Raw genomic sequence first — 11,551 nt, forward strand, 5'->3', positions numbered from 1 at the left:
TGAAGTTAAATTTTGTCCGGCCAGCAAAATCAAATGGTGCGCTAGTGAGCGTACGCGAAACGTCATAAAGCTCTACGGTCGCATCACAGTAAATCCTGACCTCATACCCCATTTCTCCGTGTCTTACCACTGGTCGTGGCCGGCGTCGGTATTGATTAGCATTATAGGGACTTTTGGAAATTGCGAATAGGTGACGATTGGTTCCTACTCTTCATCTGTGATCCACGGAGCAATTTTTGGGGGTCCTGGTCAATAACAAAGTAGCATCTACGGGTAGACACCAATGCTAATGCTAATGCTAATGATTAACGCGAAATCAAATATCACTTAAGTAGTTTTAACTTGAGACAGAATTGCCAGATCGGCTTTTTTATATAGATAGTTTTATTTAGAAAGGTCTTACAATGACCATTCCAACGAGTTTGGGTTGATTTCTGGCCACTTATTCCACACCACTTTCATTCACTCCATTCATCTAAACCACGTCAATTTTACTATAAACGCGGCAGGGTGTCCCCTTGGTCGTTCGCTGTGAGTTGTGAATTGCCTGCATCTCTTCTGATGGCTGGGATGAGGGCATGCTTATTACTTACTCGCCGCTTCATACCTTTAGTGACGTGATGGGAGCAATGGCGTCTATACGAAGTATTCCGAAGCTCTTAAATTCGCGCAAAAAAAACTTATGCACTTGGTTTTGCAGATTATGGAGTAAAAGATGCACGAATTGTTCACCTAGCGCTCACATTCGATTCCGTGAACAAGATGCCTGCGTGTATGGAGGTCATACGTACCTTAGTGAGGAAAGCAAACAAGATTCGTATTTCTTGACGATTGGGGTCCATCCTTTTGATTGGAAAATCTATAAAGGGACTTCGGGGATATTTTCATTAAAATGACACAAAAACAAAAATTAATGAATTGGTTAATAAGTATATTTCACCGTGTTTCAAATATGAGTACAGTTTGTGAGTGGAATTGTAAACAGTGAGCTATCATCTTTGTTAAAAATTACGAATAAATATAATTGTAACTAAACTGAATAGATTATTTTTATTAAACTTGGTTTTACATCAGTACGCATCCCGAACCTTGTTCGGACGACTCCTCGTTAATGGACATTGCTGCAACGGAACTTCGGTCGCTGCTCTTTCCCGCTGCCATCTTTCTAATATTCTCTACCTCCAAATCCGAGACGGACCGCACAAATCCACCCGGGTGCCTCGGAATATTGGAGGCGGAGGTGCTGGTGCTTGCACTGTTACCCGTACTGCCAACGCTGGCCAGTCTATCACGCTTGTTGTAGCTTATTTCCAACACGGTATTGCTCTTTTTCTCCAGCAAGTGCCTCGCCCGTCCGTCAACCTTGTCGGTTGCTATCTGCGGGTGGTGGCCACGAACTGCAGGATCTGGGTTAGTTGAATGAACCGGTCCCGTTGCTGCTTCCGGTATCGCACTCAAATCCGTGCTGTTCTGGCCGGGAGGAAGCTTGTATTGCACACTGGTGTTGGTTGTCGCGGTGAGCGATGGGATTGCCTCCTGTTGGATCACAAACTTGTCGAGTACGGACAGTTGCGGCTGCAGCGCAATCATAAACGGCCGATATCCCAGACACTCGTTAAAGCTCCACCTGGTCATATCCTTGAGACCGTTCCGAAGTTGACGGCACACAACCAATGATTTCGATCGGATCGCAGCATTTGTTATTCTACACACCGATGCCACATCCAGCAGTAAAACGGACAACAACAGCGAGAATTCGTAACAATTTGCTTCGGTAAAAATTTGTAACAAATAACGCATCTTGATTTCCAGCTTGTGTTGCTCTCTCTTGGAGCTGCCGTTGTTTTTGGAAATATTTTCCATCGCTCTGTTGAAACTATCTTCGATTTCCTGATTCAACGAGCTGCATCCATCTTCCGCCCAGTTGGCTATAACGTGGTCTGACCGCACGCTAATGTTATCATTCAACGGGGACAGATTTGCTTCCTTCGTGTCGATGTAGGGTAGACTTTCTCCCGGGACGATTTCTTCTCCGGTGACATTGGTCAGCGGATCTCTCGCGGTTTTAACATCCGTCGAACTCTCAACAATCGCTCCCTCCGGAATTCTGTTCATCGACAAACTGTTATAGCCGGAATCTTCCGTCCGTTGAGCAGTATCAAATGTGGACTTGTTGGAAATATTGGACGCGGGAGATTCCGGCTGGTTCAAGCAGGTTCCACTGATCAGGTTCAAATCCAAGCACGGCTTTTGCCAGTCCAACTCGTCGTGCAACGCCTTCAGGGCCGTCACAAAGTCCTCGATCCGGGCGGCACGATCCTTTTCCCGCGTGAGCCAACCCACCAGATGGAAGTCCAACGTGGCACTCATGCGGCCCAGATCTTCCAGTTTTTTCATCTGGAGAAACCGACGCGCGTGCCTCTGTAGAATCACGTCAATGAAAAAGTCCTCTGCACTGGAGTCTCTGCAAAAAATGAGGGTAAGATTGTGATACAAGAAGCGATCAAACCAAAACTTACTTTTCCTTAGGAGTATTTGGCACACTTTTCTTTCGTTTTTGTACTAGGGTGGTGTCGACGGGGCTGCTGGTCGAGTTGCTGAATATGATATTCTTTTCCTTGTTCACAATCGTTGCATTGTTGACCGGTTCGACCGTTTTGGGATTGACCGTGGTGGAGAAGCTTCGCCCGCGGGTCATGCTGCTTCCCAGGATGAGACTCAAATCTTCGGCGTTCGGCGAGACGGGCGGTCCAGCCGCATTCATGCCAAACTTGTTACCAAACACGTACGACGACCTTGGGGATTCCACGTCGTTGGGATCGATTGCGCGCAGGAAGCGCACCAAGTCTTTGGCCAGAGGCCAATTGCGTTGCTCCAGCGCCGTGTCCAGCAGTAGGGTTGCATACTGGCGACTTACGGCCGATGGTTCCAGATTCTGGAGGATGATCAAGTAGCTAGCCGCTGTTTGCAGTTGCTTTGAAGCCATGCACTGCTGGAACAGTTCCTTCGGCTTGCCGGCGCTGGAGAAAAGATACGGCCAAAGCGCGATCTCCGTTTTCCGAGCGCACTGGACTACCGTCTCGAGATAAACGGGAAACTCCTGAATAAACTCCAGAACGCTGGGCAAAAGTGCGTCCGGGATCGGATCCTTGCTGGTGGCTTCCTCCTCGAGCACTTCATGTAGAAGCAGCTCCAGCGAGTGAGGGAAATACGGAAGAGCCGTACAAGTTCGTGCAATTTCCCACGCATTGTAGCCCAGATTTCGGCGGATTAGTTGGCGCAGGATTTGATGGAGATAGACTTGACTCGTTCGCTTAAGCGCGCTGTACGGCATCGAAAAATAAACCGTTGGATCGCTGGTGTACAAAACCGTATCATTCTCCGCTCCGAGAATGATCGCGTCCTCAAACAATATCACCAGCGGATAAATCTTCAGCGTAAACGACAACATGATCCTCTTGCTCATGAAAGTGTGCCGATGGCTGCGCGTTCCAGTTTCGCCATTCCGTGGAAACACCGGCAACCAAACGCGCATTCCGTGGCCACCGCAGTACAACCAAAGAGATTCTTTGATGTGAGTTTTGTTCGAGTCCGACACCCAGATGCACTCCACCGACGAGGCCAAACAGGTCGACGCTAGCTGCGAGGTGGCGTTCCCGATGTAATCGGTCTGAACCATCAGCACCCGGCCGGACACGTTCAAAATCAGCGTTTCGGATAGGGTGTTGTCGTAACTGCTCTTGGTGCCAACCTCGTTGCGCAAGTTTGTCATCAACACCGAAATTACACAGGCCGGATGGATGCAAACGTTCTTGATGTCGTAAATGTGCATCTTTTCCAGCTCGATTTGATGGTTGTCGTCTTTCAGCAGGGAGAATATAGTCACGTGGCCATCAGCAGTGAATACAATCTGCGATAAAAAAAAAATAAGCGGTAATTACTAGTTGAACAATTGGGAAAATAATTAGCGTCACTAACCAGTTGATCTTTGAATAGGTTTATCAACATTACCGGAGCGTTCATCTTGGTAATACTGGCGAAGCGATTGTCCAACTTATTTTCCTTGGAGTAGATTCGCAACTCATCGTGGAACCCAATCAATGAGTAGCATCCTAGAAAAAGAAAAACGAAATAATTAAGTTGAAATAAATCTATCAATGCCGTTGTTCAACGGAACTCTAGATCGTTGAAGAACTGCTTTTGACTTCAATTTTATTGGTTAAACTCCCACACTTTCCAGATCTTCCCCCAATCAGTTTAACAACATTGCACGTAGCGCCCCCTCCGCCACATTCCAAACGGTACCAATTTGAACACCAAATTCACCAGATTTGGTTGTTTGGGTCGGTTGGCATTCATCCAACGCGTCCGGCATTCTTGCAACGTGTCAGTCTAGGCGAATTTCCGAGTTGTTGGCATGCCGTAGTTTTGTGCCAGCTCGTAGTTCAGCCTTCTCCTCCATACGTTGTTTCACGCAAGCCGTTAAAGATCATCGTTCAAAAAACCACAAGCACGTACAGGTCCTTCTCGACCATCGTCGTAACCGCACTTCACGCAGCGTAGCTGCAAGTTGCAGTATCATTCGCAAGCCATTACCGAATGGCTGGCAACGGTGGCATTCCGCTGCGTCCGTCGGATTGTTGGAATAAAATCGCCAGTTTGCCGAAATGCCGTCCAAAGGCTTCGACCGCGGCAGGTTATGGATCGTGAAGGTGCAGCTGTCAAAGAACGGCAGGACAGTGTGCGTACTCGTGACCATTGTCTGTTGAAGTTGTTACGCTTCAATTCTTCCACCACCGCGTGAAAATCCCTTTTTTTTCGTATATCTCTTATCTCATCTCAAGACGCCTTTACAAATCATGTGTAGAGTCTTTTATCACTCAGATTGCAGCAATTTCCATTAAGGTTCAATAATAAATCCATTAAGGTTATTGGAACCATTTGCTATTCCACATGGATTAAACCACGCCCAGATTCGCGTTACTTTTGATCAGGTTTATCATATGCGGCTCAAAGTGTCCCCAAGCGAATGCGTACCGATAATTTAGATAGCCGACCGTCATAATGTGCTTTTTCTCACAGTACCATCCTGGTTCACTTCAACTCCAACGGCCGTCGCAATACAAATTCCTTGCAGCTCTTTGTAAATTCGTTAGTGTTGCGGCTCATCTTGCAAACTCAGATAGCTGGTTGAATAGTTTAAAACCATTGTAAAATAGCGAGTTCTGCGGACAGGCCTTCCTCCAAATCTGCAATCTGAGATCGTCAGCTCCTCTAGCATCATGCTTGTGGATATCCCTTACGCGCTTCTGTTATGTATGCTGGTGCCAACCTTTCCTTAACACACAAAAAAAACAAGTGTGTTGTATTCGATCCGTTGCTTGACCGACATCCACTGCAAACATTCGAGCGTACTTCGTCTCAGTGTCAGTCTTTCACAATTCAGTATTAGCCGCATTATTTTACTCTGTAGCACTTGCATCCTTTTTAATTGTCGTTCATCGATCGATGAACAATAGTTAAATAGGGCGGTGATAAGCGAGTTGTCAAGTAGTAGAACGTCAAACTTCCGTACTGCCTTCCGAATGGGGTAGTCAATGTGTTCGTTGAAGTTCAGTTTTTCGTCCAGCATGCCTCCAAGGTATTTCATGGTATCTACCCGCTCCATTCATCTGTAAACACATGCTGCAGCCGTTGGTCTGTCTTGTCGTCACCACCAGACAGACAATATTCTAGATCTTCCAGCACCTCGTCAACATCGCCTCTCAGCCCGATCACCGATCGCTTCCCATTCCATCACACGAATCAACGTTGTGAAACTTTATCTCCTTTCAAACAAAATTTCTGCTATGTTACAACATCGCCAACGGAGCCATCGTCGGACTGAAGCGAGCCTTCAATAAAGTGTCCTCTGTTTTTGACGTCAGTTTGTCTCGCGATGTGTTAAAGTCCAAGTTTTTATCAGTGTTAAGACGAATGTTCTAGTTTTAGTCTTAGTTTTAAGTTCATTTGGGCAATAAGTGCCTGTTGAGAAATAAACAAACAAACAATCGAAGTTACGTGGTTTCATCTCATTCGCCAGAAATAATTCAAACTCTTTTGTCTGCAAAGAAGAAATTAAACAAATCAAAGAACGTCGGAAATACTCACCCATAATCACAAACTCGTTCCACCAGAGCAGCCCACCGGTCACGACAAAGTCCTTCTCCTGGGTTTCGTTCCCGAACAGCTTCCACTTGCGGGTGTTGAACGAGTACAGTGCCACTCCAGTTCGGCCCGCCACGGCCACGTTCGTGCCCAGAAAGTCAATCGCGCTGTACTGCAAAGGTAACGAACGAGATTAGCATGAAGCTGGTCCGGCAGAAAAAAAGAGATTGACATTACTCGAACAGGCCAATTGGATGCTGTGTACGCCGTGGGGAGATTCAAAACTACCCAGTGCTTGCTCTCCGACAGTACGCTGTTGACCTGGACGTACTTTTCGGCGTTGTCGTCGTTCTCGTTTCGCATGTATTCCAAATCTGAAAGTTGCGGAATTTGTTACTTGGAATTAATTTGATAAAGCAAGTTCGGCACAGACCTTCTTTGGATAAACCAGTGTACTGCGGATTTCTGCCATATCCGTTCGCTTCGCTCTCGTTTGCGTACGCATTGGTGCTGTGGTAAATGTTCTGCAGAACGTCTCCGTGGTTGATGTACAGCTTATCGTCACCTTGTAGCAGTAAATAGGAATTGTAACTCTGCGAAGAAAGCAGCATAGTTATGATACACGTTCTAATAAAATAACACAAGCAACCTTACCATGCACGGATTAATCGTCAAAATGCTTTTCACAAAATCCAGCTGGATGAGCATCGTTCTCGTGCCCGAACTGTTGCAGCGTTTCAGGGTTGGCTTATGTACAGCTTCGCTGACCTCCTTGCCAGTGCTGGACGCGGAAGTATTGGGACTGACAGAGGCCAGCGACGTAGAGGAGGCGGACTTATCTAGATTGTTAGCACTAGTGGTTTCGGATGGAATTATTTCGTTTAATTGACGTATCATAAACAGTTGGTAGCCTTCGGTAGACCAGTCCTGTGGGGGAAAATTAGATATCTCAAAGCTGACCTAATAAAAACTCGAACCAACAACCAACTCACCATACTAATAATATTAAAAGGGTTATTCTTCAACAAGTCAACATGCAGCCCGTAGTCCCAGCCCAGCGAACACATCAACAGCGAACCAAACGTACTCCACAGCGAGATTCCCCCGTTACTCCAGGCCAACATGATGGCGCACCCGTCCGGCGTCCACTTGAGCTCGCTAACGTGGCCCGGCGAACCGGGAAAGTCCTTCGCGCTCAGTATCAACCGATGGGACAGCTCCAGACCACCGGTCAGATCGTCAATTACGTACATGTTGGCCTGGGAGTTACGCCTCCCGAAGCCGATCAGCCGATACTTGTGGTTGATCACGGCACAGGTCGCGTCGTCCACGTTTTGGCACCAAATGCCCTGCACTTGCTGTAAACGAAAAAATAAAAGATTACTAACAATTTATAAGAGACACTCTTCAAAATAGACTCACATTAGGATCAAACTTGGTATTTCCAGCCGTCAAAAACGCTGCCCGACCATCGTTCAGAGTGATTGCAAAGCCACAAAGCAGTGGTGAATAATCAATTGAGTTGATGTAGGTATTGCTCTCGAGAATTGGTACAGCTAAATACATTTACCAAAGATAATCAATCATTAAAATTTGTTTCGTCATTCCGCTTAACTCCGACTTACCGTAGCTGACTTGCTGGTTAATACTGAACGGTATACGCTTCAAATCCAGGGCATAGTCCCGCTCTTCGACCCCGCTCCAGCTGAGTCGTATCACGCGGCCATTCTTCGTGGCGACCATGATCTGAGAGACGTTGATGCAGGAAATGCACGAGATCGGAACGTACAGAGATAGCTGGTGCGTCTGAAAATGAAGTAGGAATATTGTAGCATTTATTATTTGAAAATCATAGGAATATGACTTTCATTACTAAACAAAGCGTTCAAAAATTCACGTGACTCCCTACACACACATTCGTTCAGTTTTTATTTCTGAATAGATCGGTATACAAGAAGATGAGTCTGTGAGGTTCCAGCAAAAAGGTTATTGGAAGATATACAAGTATTTGCAAAAAAATATTTACTAAGCGTTTTTAGAAAGCTGTTGGAAACACTGGTTACACTGCCAAACATTATTAGTACAGTCCAGACACGATTGACCGAAGCCGTCACCAAAAAAAATCTTAAAGGCTTTCTAGGCCCAGAGAAATGTATATAAATTAACTCAAAAATAACGAACTCCTCGCCACAGTGTCCTGATGCAAACCCAGATTGAGCCCGAACTGTCACTGTCCCTGCGAAAAATGTTAGCTGCCATCGGGCGGTAGACCTTTAAAAACCAGCTATAAGTCGAATGACAAAAGCTTTTGCTAGGAAAAGAAAGCAGATCTGATGCAAACAAACGAATTCCTGTGGCACTCAAAGGTGAATGTGTTGGTAAGTTTTTGACTAGAAAGCCTTATCCGGATAATTGAATAATGAAGAAAAAATGTTTGTGAGCGTTCTTTTATTACGTAACGCAAAAATTTGGGGTTTTGACCCCCTTCCCCCCCCCCCCCCTCTCTTGACAAAATTTCCATACAAATTTTAAAAATTTTGTATGGAGCGTAACACGGCCTCCGAAGGTTTGTATGGGACTTCGGATAATCGAATCACGAACATAAAAAACGTATTTTTTCATTTTCTTGTTTTTAACATAAAATTTTGGTCAAATTTGAGTTGTTGATTGCCTTAAAAAAACTAAAATGCATTTTTTCAATATTGCATCACCGCCATTTTGGCCGCCATCATGGATTTAAATATTCTAAATAATTTTAGCGTAGTTTAGGGGTTTATGCTCAACAATCAAAAATTAGACAACGAAAAAAAACTTTTTTTCGTGATTTGTGATTGATTATGCGAAGTGAATTTTTTCCGAGGCCTTCGGATAATTGAGTCTGGACTGTAAATTATGATCCAAATCCGAAATTATTTTTTTATCCAAGAATTACGAAAGAAACCAGCTGAAAATTTACATTTAATCCAAAATAAACAAGCGATAACACTAACTCAAAATGGCAAACTGTGGCTGAACCAACTTCCGAAACCACAAATTCGTAAATCAGTGTGGTTTGACAACAATTGTTGTCAAACGATCAGGGTCACTTTTGAGCTTGACACCCTCTCTCACACACACTACCAAATGTTTAGTTTGAAAGTAAGTGTGAGTCCCGTGTAAAAAGTGACAGTTCGTCACTTTTTAGTTTAACTATGTCAAACCAACGGAGTACAAACTAGATAAGTGTCAAACGAAAAAGTGACCCACCACCGGGGTTTGAGTGTAATATTGAGATTTCAACATAGATGTCAAGCATATTTCCCCACTCACCAGCGAAAGTCTCAGCGATGGAATGGTCTCCTTGAGGAACAATTCCGCACTGTCACGGCGCAGATTCGAGTACGGTGAGTCGGTCTGGTTGTACACACCCTTTGGCGTGTCGCTCACAATCAGTGTGTACATGAAGAGGGTTCCGTTGGCCGTGACCACCAGCAACATGCTCGAGTCCGGTTTCCACTCGACGGTGGTGTTTGGTCCGTACTTTTCCAAACATTCCGCACTTCGTACCTTCGCTGCTATCGGAACGCAGGGCTAAAAAGAAGAAGGGAAAGAGGAAGAGAAGAGGCAAAAATAAAAAAACGCAATGGGAAATTGCATTAATTTGGAAAGTGCGCCGTTTCTCACCTTGGTGTACCAAATTGCTAGCGTGTCATCCGTGAGAATTGTGAAGAGAATCTTTACCCGGTCGCAGACAATCTTCCGGATGTTTTTGTAATTGCAATTTATCACTCGAGGCCAACCGATAGAAAAATACATTTTTCCAGACTTTCTTCAACCAGCGAAAAGAAAAAAAAACACTCCCGTCTTCCACCGAAAATTTTCCTTCCTAATTTCACCGTGAAAACGGATTCTTCAAGGGCGAACTAATTTATAACCTCTTGCAACATAGCTCCAAGCACAATTTTACGTAAGATTTTGCATTCTCAGCGGCTTTATTTACACAAAAATACAAAGTTAAAAATCAACAAAAATCACTCCCATTTTGCTTCCACTTTGCTGAGTTGACATCATTAAACAGTCATCACAGCTGACGAAAACAAGTCAACGTGGTCAAAATTAAATACAATTTGTTGTCTTATGCACTTTACCTGAAACATCTCCAAAATTTTAATTGGAAGTTAAGGTAACTTGTTTAGTAAAGCATTGTTGATGAAACACCTAAAAATAACCGTGTGTTTTACAAACATAAGATTTTAAATAAAATTTTGGACTATGTAAACGTTGGCTTTATCCGTAGTGATAATCATTGCAACATTTTGAATGTTAATGATGACAGCTAAGAGGTAATGGCAAGCAGCGTTGCCAAAAGTGTCGATTGTGCGTCGTATACAGATTTTTTGAGAACGTAAAATGTACACAAACAAGACTACAGATCAATTCAGTAATAACTTTTCAAAATGGCGAAACCCTCAGATGTAAACAAACTGAGTTTTCGTCAGAATCATATAAAGCGAACAATACTGATTCTAAAACACCCTCCAACATCTCAAAATTTCGGAACTACGTAGTTTTACAAGCAAAAAACAAAAGGGCTAGTCAAAAACATCAATCAAAACAAACCAAATTGGGTTTCCGCCCTTGTGTTTTCACCCAATCACGAGAGGCGAATGTAGTGTTTTCTGGAAGTTCCAACGTTTATATAGAAACACGAAATTTTCGTTATAATTTAGTGAATTTTAACCTGACAATCCACAAAATGGAACAAAATTTATGTTTCTGATGTCTCTGACCTCAATTCCACAACAAACACAGATTTGTATGATCCTAAATACATAACTTTTTAATTTGAATTATTGTACGATCAGTACCTTGCTGGACTCGGTCGTTGGAAACGACCGTCGGCTCAACGACCGACGTAATAGGCGGCGGGCCAGATGCGGGCATACAAATGTCAAAACCAATTTTTTATCACAGCAAATATCACTGTAATATCACTGACTGTAACGTTTCACTATGATAAAATAGTTGTTTAACCACTTTTTTTCTTTAAAACCCCGAAAAATGAACAAAACATGAAAGGGCTAATCTATTGTTTATTTCTGCTTTGTGGCGTAACCTGATGGGCGATACTGTTGTTTTGGTTGGGTGGGTGGCGAATACGGTGGGATGAAAATGTAAGCACGCTCTTCAAAAAGGCGTAATTTCTTTTTATCAATTTTTAATAGCAAAAATACCTTAATTAATTTCAAATTGCTCTCTATGATGGAATAATTGCTATTTTCTATTACGTTTTGACAAAATTTATGGTTTTCATACTTTTTTGTGAAAATAGGAATTGATCGAAATTGAAAAATTTTTAGTGTTGATTTTCCCGAAACGACAGGATTTTAGGTTTCGCCCTTTTGAAATGTTGTTACTGAATTAA

General features: G+C 43.7%; 1 protein-coding gene across 1 annotated transcript; it reads right to left on the reverse strand.

Moving 5' to 3' along the window:
* Positions 1-910: 910 nt before the first annotated feature.
* Positions 911-10,208, reverse strand: LOC120425448 (guanine nucleotide exchange factor subunit Rich). The gene is made up of 12 exons (XM_039589980.2): positions 9,811-10,208; positions 9,457-9,717; positions 7,773-7,953; positions 7,570-7,703; positions 7,140-7,505; positions 6,802-7,074; positions 6,581-6,740; positions 6,385-6,521; positions 6,151-6,319; positions 3,979-4,112; positions 2,520-3,910; positions 911-2,464 (listed from the first exon to the last, which is right to left on the reverse strand). The coding sequence occupies exons 1-12, from the start codon at positions 9,940-9,942 to the stop codon at positions 1,066-1,068; spliced, it is 4,737 nt and encodes a 1,578-aa protein (XP_039445914.1). The 5' UTR covers positions 9,943-10,208; the 3' UTR covers positions 911-1,065.
* Between the last annotated feature and the right edge of the window lie 1,343 nt (positions 10,209-11,551).

The sequence above is a fragment of the Culex pipiens genome, chromosome 2, assembly GCF_016801865.2.
Source record: "Culex pipiens pallens isolate TS chromosome 2, TS_CPP_V2, whole genome shotgun sequence".
NCBI classification, from domain to species: domain Eukaryota; kingdom Metazoa; phylum Arthropoda; class Insecta; order Diptera; family Culicidae; genus Culex; species Culex pipiens.

Bases quoted from the DNA above. Each gene is read 5' to 3' on its own strand.
- LOC120425448 (XM_039589980.2), bottom strand. From the start codon at position 9,942: ATGTATTTTTCTATCGGTTGGCCTCGAGTGATAAATTGCAATTACAAA. The intron at 3,911-3,978 runs GTTAGTGACGCT...TTTTTATCGCAG, and splicing joins ACCTATTCAAAGATCAACTG to ATTGTATTCACTGCTGATGG. The intron at 2,465-2,519 runs GTAAGTTTTGGT...CATTTTTTGCAG, and splicing joins CCAAATACTCCTAAGGAAAA to AGACTCCAGTGCAGAGGACT.